Source organism: Trichomycterus rosablanca, chromosome 9, assembly GCF_030014385.1.
Source record: "Trichomycterus rosablanca isolate fTriRos1 chromosome 9, fTriRos1.hap1, whole genome shotgun sequence".
In the NCBI taxonomy this organism is placed as follows: domain Eukaryota; kingdom Metazoa; phylum Chordata; class Actinopteri; order Siluriformes; family Trichomycteridae; genus Trichomycterus; species Trichomycterus rosablanca.
Window position 1 is genome coordinate 5,110,264 of NC_085996.1, and position 18,651 is coordinate 5,128,914.

Below are 18,651 nucleotides of genomic sequence, written 5' to 3' on the forward strand. Positions count from 1 at the left end.
TGTTAGTACATCCCCTTGGTGGCAGTATATTAGCACATCCCCTTGGTGGCAGCATGTTAGTACATCCCCTTGGTGGCAGTATATTAGCACATCCCCTTGGTGGCAGCATGTTAGTACATCCGCTTGGTGGCAGTATATTAGCACATCCCCTTGGTGGCAGTATATTAGTACATCCCCTTGGTGGCAGCATGTTAGTACATCCCCTTGGTGGCAGTATATTAGTACATCCCCTTGGTGGCAGTATATTAGCACATCCCCTTGGTGGCAGCATGTTAGTACATCCGCTTGGTGGCAGTATATTAGCACATCCCCTTGGTGGCAGTATATTAGCACATCCACTTGGTGGCAGTATATTAGTACATCCCCTTGGTGGCAGCATGTTAGTACATCCGCTTGGTGGCAGTATATTAGCACATCCCCTTGGTGGCAGCATGTTAGTACATCCACTTGGTGGCAGTATATTAGTACATCCCCTTGGTGGCAGCATGTTAGTACATCCGCTTGGTGGCAGTATATTAGCACATCCCCTTGGTGGCAGTATATTAGTACATCCCCTTGGTGGCAGTATATTAGTACATCCCCTTGGTGGCAGCATGTTAGTACATCCCCTTGGTGGCAGTATATTAGTACATCCCCTTGGTGGCAGTATATTAGCACATCCGCTTGGTGGCAGTATATTAGCACATCCGCTTGGTGGCAGTAATGCAGTGTTTTGGTTTCCTAACCTCCATTGACCACAAGAAGAAGAAGTGATCTCGCCTCGGTGTGTTTACATTTTGGAGAATAATCGGATAACATGACGAGTTTACGTGCGTTTACCTGCGATGATTTATTTAAATTTAATAACATGTGAGTATGTGATGTTTCTGTGTCGGAAAAGCGCTGTTATTATTCTGTATTTATTCATAAATCTAACTGAATGATATTAGCTTAATGCTAATGCTAACTAATGCTAGCATTCAGATTTGCATCGGGTTTCGCATTAAATATTATATACATTATATATATTATATATATTAAATAAACACTTTATATTGATCAGTAAAGCACTGTTTACAGTGGGATCAGGGCTGCACCATGCATACTCTCACCAGCCACTTTCCTGGGTTCAATCCTTTCATTCATTGGTTATTTATGACCTTCATTTACCATAATGGTAGACCCCATAAGACCCCAACTGATTATATATGATTTTGAGAGGGATTTGGGACTTTATGGATTGCAATGGTAGTAACACGGTAGTGTGTGTGTTTCTGGTACGAGTGTAGCAGGTGCAGTAGTGTTGTTGGGATATTTAAATGCTGTTTAAACGTCCTGGCCACATATACTGTGCCACACTAAGTGAGTAGCACTGTCTCCTTACAGCAAGGAGGTCCTGGGTTCGATCCCCAGGTGGATCTGTCTGAAGCCTTCCTGTGTGGAGTTTGCATGTTCTCCCCGTGTCTGCGTGGGTTTCCTCCCACAGTCCAAAGACGTGCAAGTGAGGTGAATTGGAGACACAAAATTGTCCATGACTGTGTTTGACATTGAACTTGAACTGATGAATCTTGTGTAATGAGTAACTACCTGTACAGTCATGAATGTAACCAGTGTGTAAAACATGACGTTTCGATCCTAATAAATAAATAAATAAAATAAATGTGGTCAAAAATAGTGACCCCTTATGCGATCTCTTCTAAAAAGGCTTTGCACGAGACTTGAGAGTATGTCTGTGAGAATTTGTGCCCATTCGGTCAAAAGAGCATTTCCGCGTTGGGCAATGATGTTGGTAAATAAAGCCTCAGTTGATGTTCTGGTTCATTCCAGAGCTGTTGAGTGAGGCTCAGGTCAGGGCTCTGTGCAGGACACTGGAGGGGTACAGTTATGCTGGGACAGGAAAGGGCCTTCCCTAAACTGTTGCTGCATTTGGAAGCAAATCATTTTCTTTTTATAACTGATTTATTACACCTGTTAGGAACTGTTGTGTCTGAAACACATAATGTCCCAATACTTTTGTTTGTAGAATGAATATACACCCAACCTTGTGTACTTCTAATAATACCATCTGGGATTATTAGTGTGATTGCTGTAGGCAAGCACACTATTGTTATCCGAAAGTCATATTATTATTAGTGTGATTGCTGTAGGCAAGCACACTATTGTTATCCGAAAGTCATATTATTAGTGTGATTGCAGAATGCAAGCACACTATTGTTATTGTTATTTTCGTTTTCAATATATTATTGCCATTCCGCCCGTTTTTTGTCTCCCTTTCTTCGTCCGCAATTTTCGAGATATCGACCCCGTTCCAGTGCCAAATCGTCCGGCCCATACGGGAATGGACTGCTTGTATACAGCTTTTGGATCGAACCAACACTGTGGGCACAGTGCCCGTTTTAAGGTGCCCGTTTTGCCCCATTGACTCCCATTCATTTTGAAAAAAATTTCGAGCTATCAACGCCGTTCCAACCCTTGATTTACCGGGTCATTAATTAGCGCCCAAATCCAAAAAATCATCCGGATACGCCCATCCGTGTGGCATTTATGCCCGTTTTTGCCCGAATTTTTGGACAAAAATCTTGACACCTTTGGCTTTCCACAGAACGTCAACGTGATGACGTAGGCGGCATCTTCAGCCCGTTCTGAGAATAGAAAATGGCGGCCGCCAAAAAAGCTGACTTATTTTGGTCTGTAACTAAAGTATTAGTGATTTTTAAGGTGAAAACGCTGCACAGAATGAAATTATAGTGCAGTTACACTTAGCAGTGAGCGTCATATCATTCGCGTTGCAACAGAAAAAAAGATATTTATATCCGTTAGCTTCAAGGCTAACGGATGCATTAAAATCAATGGGAATTGCTAAATGCTAAAAGAGGGACCGAAGTCTGAGTGCACTATGCTTGAAAGCTGTAAATGACACACAGCCGATCATAGATTGCGCAATACCATGGCCCCTGCAGTGATAATCACATGTAAATGAATGAGTACTGATTTGTAAGCAGTACAAACGTGCAGAAATGCATTTTTTTACAGGTTTGGCTTTTCAAACACACCCAGAGTGAACTTGTGCTCACACCACAGCTTGTGCACAGATACAGTGGCCTGTCTGAGAGAAAGTATTCACACCCCACGCACCGCACCACTTCTAAACGCATGCGCGCCCCCGACCTGCGCACGCCCGCCGACCGGCACACGGCAATCACACTCGCATTTTCTCCGGAAATGCACTCTCTAGTTATTATTAGTGTGATTGCAGAATGCAAGCACACTATTGTTATTGTTATTTTCGTTTTCAATATATTATTGCCATTCCGCCCGTTTTTTGTCTCCCTTTCTTCGTCCGCAATTTTCGAGATATCGACCCCGTTCCAGTGCCAAATCATCCGGCCCATACGGGAATGGACTGCTTGTATACAGCTTTTGGATCGAACCAACACTGTGGGCACAGTGCCCGTTTTAAGGTGCCCGTTTTGCCCCATTGACTCCCATTCATTTTGAAAAAAATGTCGAGCTATCAACGCCGTTCCAACCCTTGATCGACCGGGTCATTAATTAGCGCCCAAATCCAAAAAATCATCCGGATATGCCCATCCGTGTGGCATTTATGCCCGTATTTGCCCGAATTTTTGGACTAAAATCTTGACACCTTTGGCTTTCCACAGAACGTCAACGTGATGACGTAGGCGGCATCTTCAGTCCGTTCTGAGAACAGAAAATGGCCGCCGCCAAAAAATCTGACTTATTTTGGTCTGTAACTAAAGTATTAGTGATTTTTAAGGTGAAAACGCTGCACAGAATGAAATTATAAGCCAGTAACACTTAGCAGTGAGCGTCATATCGTTCGCGTTGCAACAGAAAAGAAGATATTTATATCCGTTAGCTTCAAGGCTAACAAATGCATTCAAATCAATGGCAATGGCTACATGCTAAAGGAGGGACCGAAGTGTGAGCACTGTGTAAGTGCACTATGAATGAAAGCTGTAAATGAGACACAGCCGATCATAGATTGCGCAATACCATTGACTTCCATTCATTTTTTTTGAATGGTTATTTAATGGTTATTTCTATAACCTTTATTTAACCTATAAGAGCCCCATTTACTTCCATTCAGTTTTTTGAAAGTTCGAGATATCAACGCCGTTCCAACTCTAAATTGTACAGCCCACTGATGTAACCCCGACTCAGATACAGCATGGGGATTCGAACCCACGCCCACCTGCCACGCCCGGTTTTCAGCCCCATTCACTTCCATTCATTTTTTGGAAATTTCAAGATATCAACGCCGTTCCAACTGTAAATCATCCGGGCAGTTAATGACACCCCAACCTGGATACAGCATGGTCATACGCAGCCCCGCCCGCCTGCCACGCCCACTTTTTAATATTTCGAGATATCAGCGCCGTTCCAACTCTAATTTGTTTAGCCCACTGTTGACACCCCGACTTGGATACAGCATGGTCATACGCAGCCCCGCCCACCTGCCACGCCCATTTTTTTATATTTCGAGATATCAACACCGTTCCAACTGTAAATCATCTGGCCAGTTAATGACACCCCAACTTGGATACAGCATTGTCATACGCAGCCCCGCCCGCCTGCCACGCCCACTTTTTGAATATTTCGAGATATCAACGCCGTTCCAACTCTAATTTGTTTAGCCCACTGATGACACCCCGACTTGGATACAGCACGGTCATACGCAGCCCCGCCCGTCTGCCACGCCCGTTTCTGAGACGTCTGGACGTCGACGCTGTTCCGACTCTGAGCCGTCCGGCCCGTCGACGCTGCTCCCAGCTTCGATACGGCGTTCGGATAAGCGCGCACGCACGCCGACCGGCACACGGCAATCACACTCGCATTTTCTCCGGAAATGCACTCTAGTTATTAGTGTGATTGCTGTAGGCAAGCACACTATTGTTATCCGTTAGTCATATTAGTGTGATTGCAGAATGCGCGCACGCACGCCGACCGGCACACGGCAATCACACTCGCATTTTCTCCGGAAATGCACTCTCTAGTTAGTGTGATTGCAGAATGCAAGCACACTATTGTTATTGTTATTTTCGTTTTCAATATATTATTATTATTCTGCCCGTTTTTTGTCCGTGCTTCTTCTCCCGCAGTTTTCGAGATATCGACCCCGTTCCAGCGCCAAATCGTCCGGCCCATACGGGAATAGAGCGCTTGTATACAACTTTTTGATCGAACCAACACTGTGGGCACAGTGCCCGTTTTAAGGTGCCCGTTTTTCCCCATTGACTCCCATTCATTTTGAAATGAATTTCGAGCTATCAACGCCGTTCCAACCCTTGATCGACCGGGTCATTAATTAGCGCCCAAATCCAAAAAATCATCCGGATACGCCCATCCGTGTGGCATTTATGCCCGTTTTTGCCCGAATTTTTGGACAAAAATCTTGACACCTTTGGCTTTCCACAGAACGTCAACGTGATGACGTAGACGGCATCTTCAGGCCGTTCTGAGAATAGAAAATGGCGGCCGCCAAAAAATCTGACTTATTTTGGTCTGTAACTAAAGTATTAGTGATTTTTAAGATGAAAACGCTGCACAGAATGAAATTATAGTGCAGTTAGACTTTGCAGTGAGCGTCATATCGTTCGCGCTGCAACAGAAACAAAGATATTTATATCCGTTAGCTTCAAGGCTAACGGATGCATTGAAATCAATGGGAATTGCTAAATGCTAAAAGAGGGACCGAAGTCTGAGTGCACTATGCCTGAAATCTGTAAATGAGACACAGCCGATCATAGATTGCGCAATACCATGGCCCCTGCAGTGATAATCACATGTAAATGAATGAGTACTGATTTGTAAGCAGTACAAACGTGCAGAAATGCATTTTTTTACAGGTTTGGCTTTTCAAACACACCCAGAGTGAACTTGTGCTCACACCACAGCTTGTGCACAGATACAGTGGCCTGTCTGGGAGAAAGTATTCACACCCCACGCACCGCACCACTTCTAAACGCATGCGCGCCCCCGACCTGCGCACGCCCGCCGACCGGCACACGGCAATCACACTCGCATTTTCTCCGGAAATGCACTCTCTAGTTAGTGTGATTGCAGAATGCAAGCACACTATTAGTGTGATTGCAGAATGCAAGCACACTATTAGTGTGATTGCAGAATGCAAGCACACTATTGTTATTGTTATTTTCGTTTTCAATATATTATTATTATTCTGCCCGTTTTTTGTCCGTGCTTCTTCTCCCGCAGTTTTCGAGATATCGACCCCGTTCCAGCGCCAAATCGTCCGGCCCATACGGGAATAGAGCGCTTGTATACAACTTTTTGATCGAACCAACACTGTGGGCACAGTGCCCGTTTTAAGGTGCCCGTTTTTCCCCATTGACTCCCATTCATTTTGAAATGAATTTCGAGCTATCAACGCCGTTCCAACCCTTGATCGACCGGGTCATTAATTAGCGCCCAAATCCAAAAAATCATCCGGATACGCCCATCCGTGTGGCATTTATGCCCGTTTTTGCCCGAATTTTTGGACAAAAATCTTGACACCTTTGGCTTTCCACAGAACGTCAACGTGATGACGTAGACGGCATCTTCAGGCCGTTCTGAGAATAGAAAATGGCGGCCGCCAAAAAATCTGACTTATTTTGGTCTGTAACTAAAGTATTAGTGATTTTTAAGATGAAAACGCTGCACAGAATGAAATTATAGTGCAGTTAGACTTTGCAGTGAGCGTCATATCGTTCGCGCTGCAACAGAAACAAAGATATTTATATCCGTTAGCTTCAAGGCTAACGGATGCATTGAAATCAATGGGAATTGCTAAATGCTAAAAGAGGGACCGAAGTCTGAGTGCACTATGCCTGAAATCTGTAAATGAGACACAGCCGATCATAGATTGCGCAATACCATGGCCCCTGCAGTGATAATCACATGTAAATGAATGAGTACTGATTTGTAAGCAGTACAAACGTGCAGAAATGCATTTTTTTACAGGTTTGGCTTTTCAAACACACCCAGAGTGAACTTGTGCTCACACCACAGCTTGTGCACAGATACAGTGGCCTGTCTGGGAGAAAGTATTCACACCCCACGCACCGCACCACTTCTAAACGCATGCGCGCCCCCGACCTGCGCACGCCCGCCGACCGGCACACGGCAATCACACTCGCATTTTCTCCGGAAATGCACTCTCTAGTTAGTGTGATTGCAGAATGCAAGCACACTATTGTTATTGTTATTTTCGTTTTCAATATATTATTATTATTCTGCCCGTTTTTTGTCCGTGCTTCTTCTCCCGCAGTTTTCGAGATATCGACCCCGTTCCAGCGCCAAATCGTCCGGCCCATACGGGAATAGAGCGCTTGTATACAACTTTTTGATCGAAACAACACTGTGGGCACAGTGCCCGTTTTAAGGTGCCCGTTTTTCCCCATTGACTCCCATTCATTTTGAAATGAATTTCGAGCTATCAACGCCGTTCCAACCCTTGATCGACCGGGTCATTAATTAGCGCCCAAATCCAAAAAATCATCCGGATACGCCCATCCGTGTGGCATTTATGCCCGTTTTTGCCCGAATTTTTGGACAAAAATCTTGACACCTTTGGCTTTCCACAGAACGTCAACGTGATGACGTAGACGGCATCTTCAGGCCGTTCTGAGAATAGAAAATGGCGGCCGCCAAAAAATCTGACTTATTTTGGTCTGTAACTAAAGTATTAGTGATTTTTAAGATGAAAACGCTGCACAGAATGAAATTATAGTGCAGTTAGACTTTGCAGTGAGCGTCATATCGTTCGCGCTGCAACAGAAACAAAGATATTTATATCCGTTAGCTTCAAGGCTAACGGATGCATTGAAATCAATGGGAATTGCTAAATGCTAAAAGAGGGACCGAAGTCTGAGTGCACTATGCCTGAAATCTGTAAATGAGACACAGCCGATCATAGATTGCGCAATACCATGGCCCCTGCAGTGATAATCACATGTAAATGAATGAGTACTGATTTGTAAGCAGTACAAACGTGCAGAAATGCATTTTTTTACAGGTTTGGCTTTTCAAACACACCCAGAGTGAACTTGTGCTCACACCACAGCTTGTGCACAGATACAGTGGCCTGTCTGGGAGAAAGTATTCACACCCCACGCACCGCACCACTTCTAAACGCATGCGCGCCCCCGACCTGCGCACGCCCGCCGACCGGCACACGGCAATCACACTCGCATTTTCTCCGGAAATGCACTCTCTAGTTAGTGTGATTGCAGAATGCAAGCACACTATTGTTATTGTTATTTTCGTTTTCAATATATTATTATTATTCTGCCCGTTTTTTGTCCGTGCTTCTTCTCCCGCAGTTTTCGAGATATCGACCCCGTTCCAGCGCCAAATCGTCCGGCCCATACGGGAATAGAGCGCTTGTATACAACTTTTTGATCGAACCAACACTGTGGGCACAGTGCCCGTTTTAAGGTGCCCGTTTTTCCCCATTGACTCCCATTCATTTTGAAATGAATTTCGAGCTATCAACGCCGTTCCAACCCTTGATCGACCGGGTCATTAATTAGCGCCCAAATCCAAAAAATCATCCGGATACGCCCATCCGTGTGGCATTTATGCCCGTTTTTGCCCGAATTTTTGGACAAAAATCTTGACACCTTTGGCTTTCCACAGAACGTCAACGTGATGACGTAGACGGCATCTTCAGGCCGTTCTGAGAATAGAAAATGGCGGCCGCCAAAAAATCTGACTTATTTTGGTCTGTAACTAAAGTATTAGTGATTTTTAAGATGAAAACGCTGCACAGAATGAAATTATAGTGCAGTTAGACTTTGCAGTGAGCGTCATATCGTTCGCGCTGCAACAGAAACAAAGATATTTATATCCGTTAGCTTCAAGGCTAACGGATGCATTGAAATCAATGGGAATTGCTAAATGCTAAAAGAGGGACCGAAGTCTGAGTGCACTATGCCTGAAATCTGTAAATGAGACACAGCCGATCATAGATTGCGCAATACCATGGCCCCTGCAGTGATAATCACATGTAAATGAATGAGTACTGATTTGTAAGCAGTACAAACGTGCAGAAATGCATTTTTTTACAGGTTTGGCTTTTCAAACACACCCAGAGTGAACTTGTGCTCACACCACAGCTTGTGCACAGATACAGTGGCCTGTCTGGGAGAAAGTATTCACACCCCACGCACCGCACCACTTCTAAACGCATGCGCGCCCCCGACCTGCGCACGCCCGCCGACCGGCACACGGCAATCACACTCGCATTTTCTCCGGAAATGCACTCTCTAGTTAGTGTGATTGCAGAATGCAAGCACACTATTGTTATTGTTATTTTCGTTTTCAATATATTATTATTATTCTGCCCGTTTTTTGTCCGTGCTTCTTCTCCCGCAGTTTTCGAGATATCGACCCCGTTCCAGCGCCAAATCGTCCGGCCCATACGGGAATAGAGCGCTTGTATACAACTTTTTGATCGAACCAACACTGTGGGCACAGTGCCCGTTTTAAGGTGCCCGTTTTTCCCCATTGACTCCCATTCATTTTGAAATGAATTTCGAGCTATCAACGCCGTTCCAACCCTTGATCGACCGGGTCATTAATTAGCGCCCAAATCCAAAAAATCATCCGGATACGCCCATCCGTGTGGCATTTATGCCCGTTTTTGCCCGAATTTTTGGACAAAAATCTTGACAACTTTGGCTTTCCACAGAACGTCAACGTGATGACGTAGACGGCATCTTCAGGCCGTTCTGAGAATAGAAAATGGCGGCCGCCAAAAAATCTGACTTATTTTGGTCTGTAACTAAAGTATTAGTGATTTTTAAGATGAAAACGCTGCACAGAATGAAATTATAGTGCAGTTAGACTTTGCAGTGAGCGTCATATCGTTCGCGCTGCAACAGAAACAAAGATATTTATATCCGTTAGCTTCAAGGCTAACGGATGCATTGAAATCAATGGGAATTGCTAAATGCTAAAAGAGGGACCGAAGTCTGAGTGCACTATGCCTGAAAGCTGTAAATGAGACACAGCCGATCATAGATTGCGCAATACCATGGCCCCTGCAGTGATAATCACATGTAAATGAATGAGTACTGATTTGTAAGCAGTACAAACGTGCAGAAATGCATTTTTTTACAGGTTTGGCTTTTCAAACACACCCAGAGTGAACTTGTGCTCACACCACAGCTTGTGCACAGATACAGTGGCCTGTCTGGGAGAAAGTATTCACACCCCACGCACCGCACCACTTCTAAACGCATGCGCGCCCCCGACCTGCGCACGCCCGCCGACCGGCACACGGCAATCACACTCGCATTTTCTCCGGAAATGCACTCTCTAGTTGTTATTGTTATTTTCGTTTTCAATATATTATTATTATTCTGCCCGTTTTTTGTCCGTGCTTCTTCTCCCGCAGTTTTCGAGATATCGACCCCGTTCCAGCGCCAAATCGTCCGGCCCATACGGGAATAGAGCGCTTGTATACAACTTTTTGATCGATCCAACACTGTGGGCACAGTGCCCGTTTTAAGGTGCCCGTTTTTCCCCATTGACTCCCATTCATTTTGAAATGAATTTCGAGCTATCAACGCCGTTCCAACCCTTGATCGACCGGGTCATTAATTAGCGCCCAAATCCAAAAAATCATCCGGATACGCCCATCCGTGTGGCATTTATGCCCGTTTTTGCCCGAATTTTTGGACAAAAATCTTGACACCTTTGGCTTTCCACAGAACGTCAACGTGATGACGTAGACGGCATCTTCAGGCCGTTCTGAGAATAGAAAATGGCGGCCGCCAAAAAATCTGACTTATTTTGGTCTGTAACTAAAGTATTAGTGATTTTTAAGGTGAAAACGCTGCACAGAATGAAATTATAAACCAGTAACACTTAGCAGTGAGCGTCAAATCGTTCGCGTTGCAACAGAAAAGAAGATATTTATATCCGTTAGCTTCAAGGCTAACAAATGCATTCAAATCAATGCCAATGGCTACATGCTAAAGGAGGGACCGAAGTGTGAGCACTGTGTAAGTGCACTATGAATGAAAGCTGTAAATAAGACACAGCCGATCATAGATTGCGCAATACCATTGACTTCCATTCATTTTTTTTGAATGGTTATTTAATGGTTATTTCTATAACCTTTATTTAACCTATAAGAGCCCCATTTACTTCCATTCAGTTTTTTGAAAGTTCGAGATATCAACGCCGTTCCAACTCTAAATTGTACAGCCCACTGATGTAACCCCGACTCAGATACAGCATGGGGACTCGAACCCAAACCCACCTGCCACGCCCGGTTTTCAGCCCCATTCACTTCCATTCATTTTTTGGAAATTTCAAGATATCAACGCCGTTCCAACTGTAAATCATCCGGGCAGTTAATGACACCCCGACTTGGATACAGCATGGTCATACGCAGCCCCGCCCACCTGCCACGCCCATTTTTTTATATTTCGAGATATCAACACCGTTCCAACTGTAAATCATCTGGCCAGTTAATGACACCCCAACTTGGATACAGCATGGTCATACGCAGCCCCGCCCACCTGCCACGCCCACTTTTTTAATATTTCGAGATATCAACGCCGTTCCAACTCTAATTTGTTTACCCCACTGCTGACACCCCGACTTGGATACAGCATGGTCATACGCAGCCCCGCCTGTCTGCCACGCCCGTTTCTGAGACGTCCGGACGTCGACGCTGTTCTCAGCTTAGATACGGCGTTCGGATAAGCGCGCACGCACGCCGACCGGCACACGGCAATCACACTCGCATTTTCTCCGGAAATGCACTCTCTAGTTAGTGTGATTGCAGAATGCAAGCACACTATTGTTATTGTTATTTTCGTTTTCAATATATTATTATTATTCTGCCCGTTTTTTGTCCGTGCTTCTTCTCCCGCAGTTTTCGAGATATCGACCCCGTTCCAGCGCCAAATCGTCCGGCCCATACGGGAATAGAGCGCTTGTATACAACTTTTTGATCGAACCAACACTGTGGGCACAGTGCCCGTTTTAAGGTGCCCGTTTTTCCCCATTGACTCCCATTCATTTTGAAATGAATTTCGAGCTATCAACGCCGTTCCAACCCTTGATCGACCGGGTCATTAATTAGCGCCCAAATCCAAAAAATCATCCGGATACGCCCATCCGTGTGGCATTTATGCCCGTTTTTGCCCGAATTTTTGGACAAAAATCTTGACACCTTTGGCTTTCCACAGAACGTCAACGTGATGACGTAGACGGCATCTTCAGGCCGTTCTGAGAATAGAAAATGGCGGCCGCCAAAAAATCTGACTTATTTTGGTCTGTAACTAAAGTATTAGTGATTTTTAAGATGAAAACGCTGCACAGAATGAAATTATAGTGCAGTTAGACTTTGCAGTGAGCGTCATATCGTTCGCGCTGCAACAGAAACAAAGATATTTATATCCGTTAGCTTCAAGGCTAACGGATGCATTGAAATCAATGGGAATTGCTAAATGCTAAAAGAGGGACCGAAGTCTGAGTGCACTATGCCTGAAATCTGTAAATGAGACACAGCCGATCATAGATTGCGCAATACCATGGCCCCTGCAGTGATAATCACATGTAAATGAATGAGTACTGATTTGTAAGCAGTACAAACGTGCAGAAATGCATTTTTTTACAGGTTTGGCTTTTCAAACACACCCAGAGTGAACTTGTGCTCACACCACAGCTTGTGCACAGATACAGTGGCCTGTCTGGGAGAAAGTATTCACACCCCACGCACCGCACCACTTCTAAACGCATGCGCGCCCCCGACCTGCGCACGCCCGCCGACCGGCACACGGCAATCACACTCGCATTTTCTCCGGAAATGCACTCTCTAGTTATTATTATTATTCCACCCGTTTTTTGTCTCCCTTTCTTCGTCCGCAGTTTTCGAGATATCGACCCCGTTCCAGCGCCAAATCGTCCGGCCCATACGGGAATCAACTGCTTGTATACAGGTTTTCGATCCGCCCGCCCGTTCGCCAGCCACGCCCGCTTTTGTAGCGTTTTTTGGTCCCATTGACTTCCATTCATTTTTTAGAATGGGATTTTCCTATACCCGCCCTCGACTCAAATCGAGAGCTAGGATTTAAAGATAAAGTATTTACCCCCCCATCCCCCAAACACACACTGTACCTCTTCTATACAGCATTTAGATACGCTCACTTCCCACTGATGTAACCCCACTCACATACAGCATTTAGATACGCTCACTTCCCCCTGAGCATGGGGATTCGAACCCACACCCACCTGCCACGCCCATTTTTCAGCTCCATTCACTTCCATTCATTTTTTGAAAGTTTGAGATATCGACGCCGTTCCAACTCTAAATTGTAAAGCCCCCTGATGTAACCCCGACTCAGATACAGCATGGGGATTCGAACCCACGCCCACCTGCCACGCCCGGTTTTTGTCCCCATTCACTTCCATTCATTTTTTGAAAGTTCGAGATATCAACACCGTTCCAACTCTATATCGTAAAGCCCACTGATGTAACCCCGACTTGGGTACAGCATGGGGATTCGAACCCACACCCACCTGCCACGCCCGGTTTTTGTCCCCATTCACTTCCATTCATTTTTTGAACGTTCGAGATATCAACGCCGTTCCAACTCTAAATAGTAAAGCCCCCTGATGTAACCCCGACTTGGGTACAGCATGGGGATTCGAACCCACACCCACCTGCCACGCCCGGTTTTTGGTCCCATTCACTTCCATTCATTTTTTGAAAGTTTGAGATATCAACGCCGTTCCAACTCTAAATCGTAAAGCCCACTGATGTAACCCCGACTTGGGTACAGCATGGGGATTCGAACCCACACCCACCTGCCACGCCCGGTTTTTGGTCCCATTCACTTCCATTCATTTTTTGAAAGTTTGAGATATCAACGCCGTTCCAACTCTAAATCGTAAAGCCCACTGATGTAACCCCGACTTGGGTACAGCATCGGGATTCGAACCCACGCCCAACTGCCACGCCCGGTTTTTGGTCCCATTCACTTCCATTCATTTTTTGAAAGTTTGAGATATCAACGCCGTTCCAACTCTAAATCGTAAAGCTCACTGATGTAACCCCGACTTGGGTACAGCATGGGGATTCGAACCCACACCCACCTGCCACGCCCGGTTTTTGGTCCCATTCACTTCCATTCATTTTTTGAAAGTTCGAGATATCGACGCCGTTCCAACTCTAAATTGTAAAGCCCCCTGATGTAACCCCGACTCAGATACAGCATGGGGATTCGAACCCACACCCACCTGCCACGCCCGGTTTTTGGTCCCATTCACTTCCATTCATTTTTTGAAAGTTCGAGATATCAACACCGTTCCAACTCTGAATTGTAAAGCCCACTGATGTAACCCCGACTCAGGTACAGCATGGGGATTCGAACCCACACCCACCTGCCACGCCCGGTTTTTGGTCCTATTCACTTCCATTCATTTTTTGAAAGTTTGAGATATCGACGCCGTTCCAACTCTAAATTGTAAAGCCCCCTGATGTAACCCCGACTTGGGTACAGAATGGGGATTCGAACCCACACCCACCTGCCACGCCCGGTTTTTGTCCCCATTCACTTCCATTCATTTTTTGAAAGTTCGAGATATCAACACCGTTCCAACTCTGAATTGTAAAGCCCACTGATGTAACCCCGACTCAGGTACAGCATGGGGATTCGAACCCACACCCACCTGCCACGCCCGGTTTTTGTCCCCATTCACTTCCATTCATTTTTTGAAAGTTCGAGATATCAACGCCGTTCCAACTCTAAATCGTAAAGCCCACTGATGTAACCCCGACTTGGGTACAGCATGGGGATTCGAACCCACACCCACCTGCCACGCCCGGTTTTTGGTCCTATTCACTTCCATTCATTTTTTGAAAGTTCGAGATATCAACGCCGTTCCAACTCTAAATCGTAAAGCCCACTGATGTAACCCCGACTTGGGTACAGCATGGGGATTCGAACCCACACCCACCTGCCACGCCCGGTTTTTGGTCCCATTCACTTCCATTCATTTTTTGAAAGTTCGAGATATCAACGCCGTTCCAACTCTAAATCGTAAAGCCCCCTGATGTAACCCCGACTCAGGTACAGCATGGGGATTCGAACCCACGCCCATCTGCCACGCCCGTTTTTGGTCTCATTCACTTCCATTCATTTTTTGAAAGTTCGAGATATCAACACCGTTCCAACTCTAAATCGTAAAGCCCCCTGATGTAACCCCGACTCAGGTACAGCATGGGGATTCGAACCCACACCCACCTGCCACGCCCGATTTTCGGCTTCATTCACTTCCATTCATTTTTTTAAAGTTTGAGATATCGACGCCGTTCCAACTCTAAATCGTAAAGCCCACTGATGTAACCCCGACTCAGGTACAGCATGGGGATTCGAACCCACACCCACCTGCCACGCCCGGTTTTTGGTCCCATTCACTTCCATTCATTTTTTGAAAGTTCGAGATATCAACGCCGTTCCAACTCTAAATCGTAAAGCCCCCTGATGTAACCCCGACTCAGGTACAGCATGGGGATTCGAACCCACGCCCATCTGCCACGCCCGTTTTTGGTCTCATTCACTTCCATTCATTTTTTGAAAGTTCGAGATATCGACGCCGTTCCAATTTTAAATCGTAAAGCCCACTGATGACACCCCAACTTGGATAAAGCATTGGGTTACGCGCGCCCGCCCGACCGGCACACGGCAATCACACTCGCATTTTCTCCGGAAATGCACATCTCTAGTTATTATTATTAGTGTGATTGCAGAATGCAAGCACACTATTGTTATTGTTATTTTCGTTTTCAATATATTATTGCCATTCCGCCCGTTTTTTGTCTCCCTTTCTTCGTCCGCAATTTTCGAGATATCGACCCCGTTCCAGTGCCAAATCGTCCGGCCCATACGGGAATGGACTGCTTGTATACAGCTTTTGGATCGAACCAACACTGTGGGCACAGTGCCCGTTTTAAGGTGCCCGTTTTGCCCCATTGACTCCCATTCATTTTGAAAAAAATTTCGAGCTATCAACGCCGTTCCAACCCTTGATCGACCGGGTCATTAATTAGCGCCCAAATCCAAAAAATCATCTGGATACGCCCATCCGTGTGGCATTTATGCCCGTTTTCGCCCGAATTTTTGGACAAAAATCTTGACACCTTTGGCTTTCCACAGAACGTCAACGTGATGACGTAGGCGGCATCTTCAGGCCGTTCTGAGAATAGAAAATGGCGGCCGCCAAAAAATCTGACTTATTTTGGTCTGTAACTAAAGTATTAGTGATTTTTAAGATGAAAACGCTGCACAGAATGAAATTATAGTGCAGTTAGACTTAGCAGTGAGCGTCATATCGTTCGCGTTGCAACAGAAAAAAATATATTTATATCCGTTAGCTTCAAGGCTAACGGATGCATTAAAATCAATGGGAATTGCTAAATGCTAAAAGAGGGACCGAAGTCTGAGTGCACTATGCTTGAAAGCTGTAAATGAGACACAGCCGATCATAGATTGCGCAATACCATGGCCCCTGCAGTGATAATCATATGTAAATGAATGAGTACTGATTTGTAAGCAGTACAAACGTGCAGAAATGCATTTTTTTACAGGTTTGGCTTTTCAAACACACACAGAGTGAACTTGTGCTCACACCACAGCTTGTGCACAGATACAGTGGCCTGTCTGGGAGAAAGTATTCACACCCCACGCACCGCACCACTTCTAAACGCATGCGCGCCCCCGACCTGCGCACGCCCGCCGACCGGCACACGGCAATCACACTCGCATTTTCTCCGGAAATGCACTCTCTAGTTAGTGTGATTGCAGAATGCAAGCACACTATTGTTATTGTTATTTTCGTTTTCAATATATTATTGCCATTCCGCCTGTTTTTTGTCTCCCTTTCTTCGTCCGCAATTTTCGAGATATCGACCCCGTTCCAGTGCCAAATCGTCCGGCCCATACGGGAATGGACTGCTTGTATACAGCTTTTGGATCGAACCAACACTGTGGGCACAGTGCCCGTTTTAAGGTGCCCGTTTTGCCCCATTGACTCCCATTCATTTTGAAAAAAATTTCGAGCTATCAACGCCGTTCCAACCCTTGATCGACCGGGTCATTAATTAGCGCCCAAATCCAAAAAATCATCCGGATACGCCCATCCGTGTGGCATTTATGCCCGTTTTTGCCCGAATTTTTGGACAAAAATCTTGACACCTTTGGCTCTCCACAGAACGTCAACGTGATGACGTAGGCGGCATCTTCAGCCCGTTCTGAGAATAGAAAATGGCGGCCGCCAAAAAAGCTGACTTATTTTGGTCTGTAACTAAAGTATTAGTGATTTTTAAGATGAAAACGCTGCACAGAATGAAATTATACTGCAGTTACACTTAGCAGGGAGCGTCATATCGTTCGCGTTGCAACAGAAAAAAAGATATTTATATCCGTTAGCTTCAAGGCTAACGGATGCATTAAAATCAATGGGAATTGCTAAATGCTAAAAGAGGGACCGAAGTCTGAGTGCACTATGCCTGAAAGCTGTAAATGAGACACAGCCGATCATAGATTGCGCAATACCATGGCCCCTGCAGTGATAATCACATGTAAATGAATGAGTACTGATTTGTAGGCAGTAGAAACGTGCAGAAATGCATTTTTTTACAGGTTTGGCGTTTCAAACACACCCAGAGTGAACTTGTGCTCACACCACAGCTTGTGCACAGATACAGTGGCCTGTCTGGGAGAAAGTATTCACACCCCACGCACCGCACCACTTCTAAACGCATGCGCACCCCAAACCTGCGCACGCTTGCCGACCGGCACACGGCAATCACACTCGCATTTTCTCCGGAAATGCACTCTCTAGTTGTTATTTTCGTTTTCAATATATTATTGCCATTCCGCCCGTTTTTTGTCTCCCTTTCTTCGTCCGCAATTTTCGAGATATCGACCCCGTTCCAGTGCCAAATCGTCCGGCCCATACGGGAATGGACTGCTTGTATACAGCTTTTGGATCGAACCAACACTGTGGGCACAGTGCCCGTTTTAAGGTGCCCGTTTTGCCCCATTGACTCCCATTCATTTTGAAAAAAATTTCGAGCTATAAATGCCGTTCCAACTCTTGATGGACCGGGTCATTAATTAGCGCCCAAATCCAAAAAATCATCCGGATACGCCCATCCGTGTGGCATTTATGCCCGTTTTTGCCCGAATTTTTGGACAAAAATCTTGACAACTTTGGCTTTCCACAGAACGTCAACGTGATGACGTAGACGGCATCTTCAGGCCGTTCTGAGAATAGAAAATGGCGGCCGCCAAAAAATCTGACTTATTTTGGTCTGTAACTAAAGTATTAGTGATTTTTAAGATGAAAACGCTGCACAGAATGAAATTATAGTGCAGTTAGACTTTGCAGTGAGCGTCATATCGTTCACGCTGCAACAGAAACAAAGATATTTATATCCGTTAGCTTCAAGGCTAACGGATGCATTGAAATCAATGGGAATTGCTAAATGCTAAAAGAGGGACCGAAGTCTGAGTGCACTATGCCTGAAAGCTGTAAATGAGACACAGCCGATCATAGATTGCGCAATACCATGGCCCCTGCAGTGATAATCACATGTAAATGAATGAGTACTGATTTGTAAGC

At 45.4% G+C, this 18,651-nt stretch overlaps 1 protein-coding gene across 1 annotated transcript in view; it reads left to right on the plus strand.

The window, feature by feature from the left end:
• Nucleotides 1-740: 740 nt before the first annotated feature.
• The window catches only part of naa20 (N-alpha-acetyltransferase 20, NatB catalytic subunit), a 35,803-nt gene continuing 17,892 nt past the window's right edge, over nt 741-18,651 (plus strand). Inside the window, exon 1 of the mRNA XM_063001718.1 lies at nt 741-849. Within this exon, the coding sequence (XP_062857788.1) occupies nt 797-849 (53 nt within the window). The 5' untranslated portion in view covers nt 741-796. The remainder of the gene's footprint in view (nt 850-18,651) is intronic.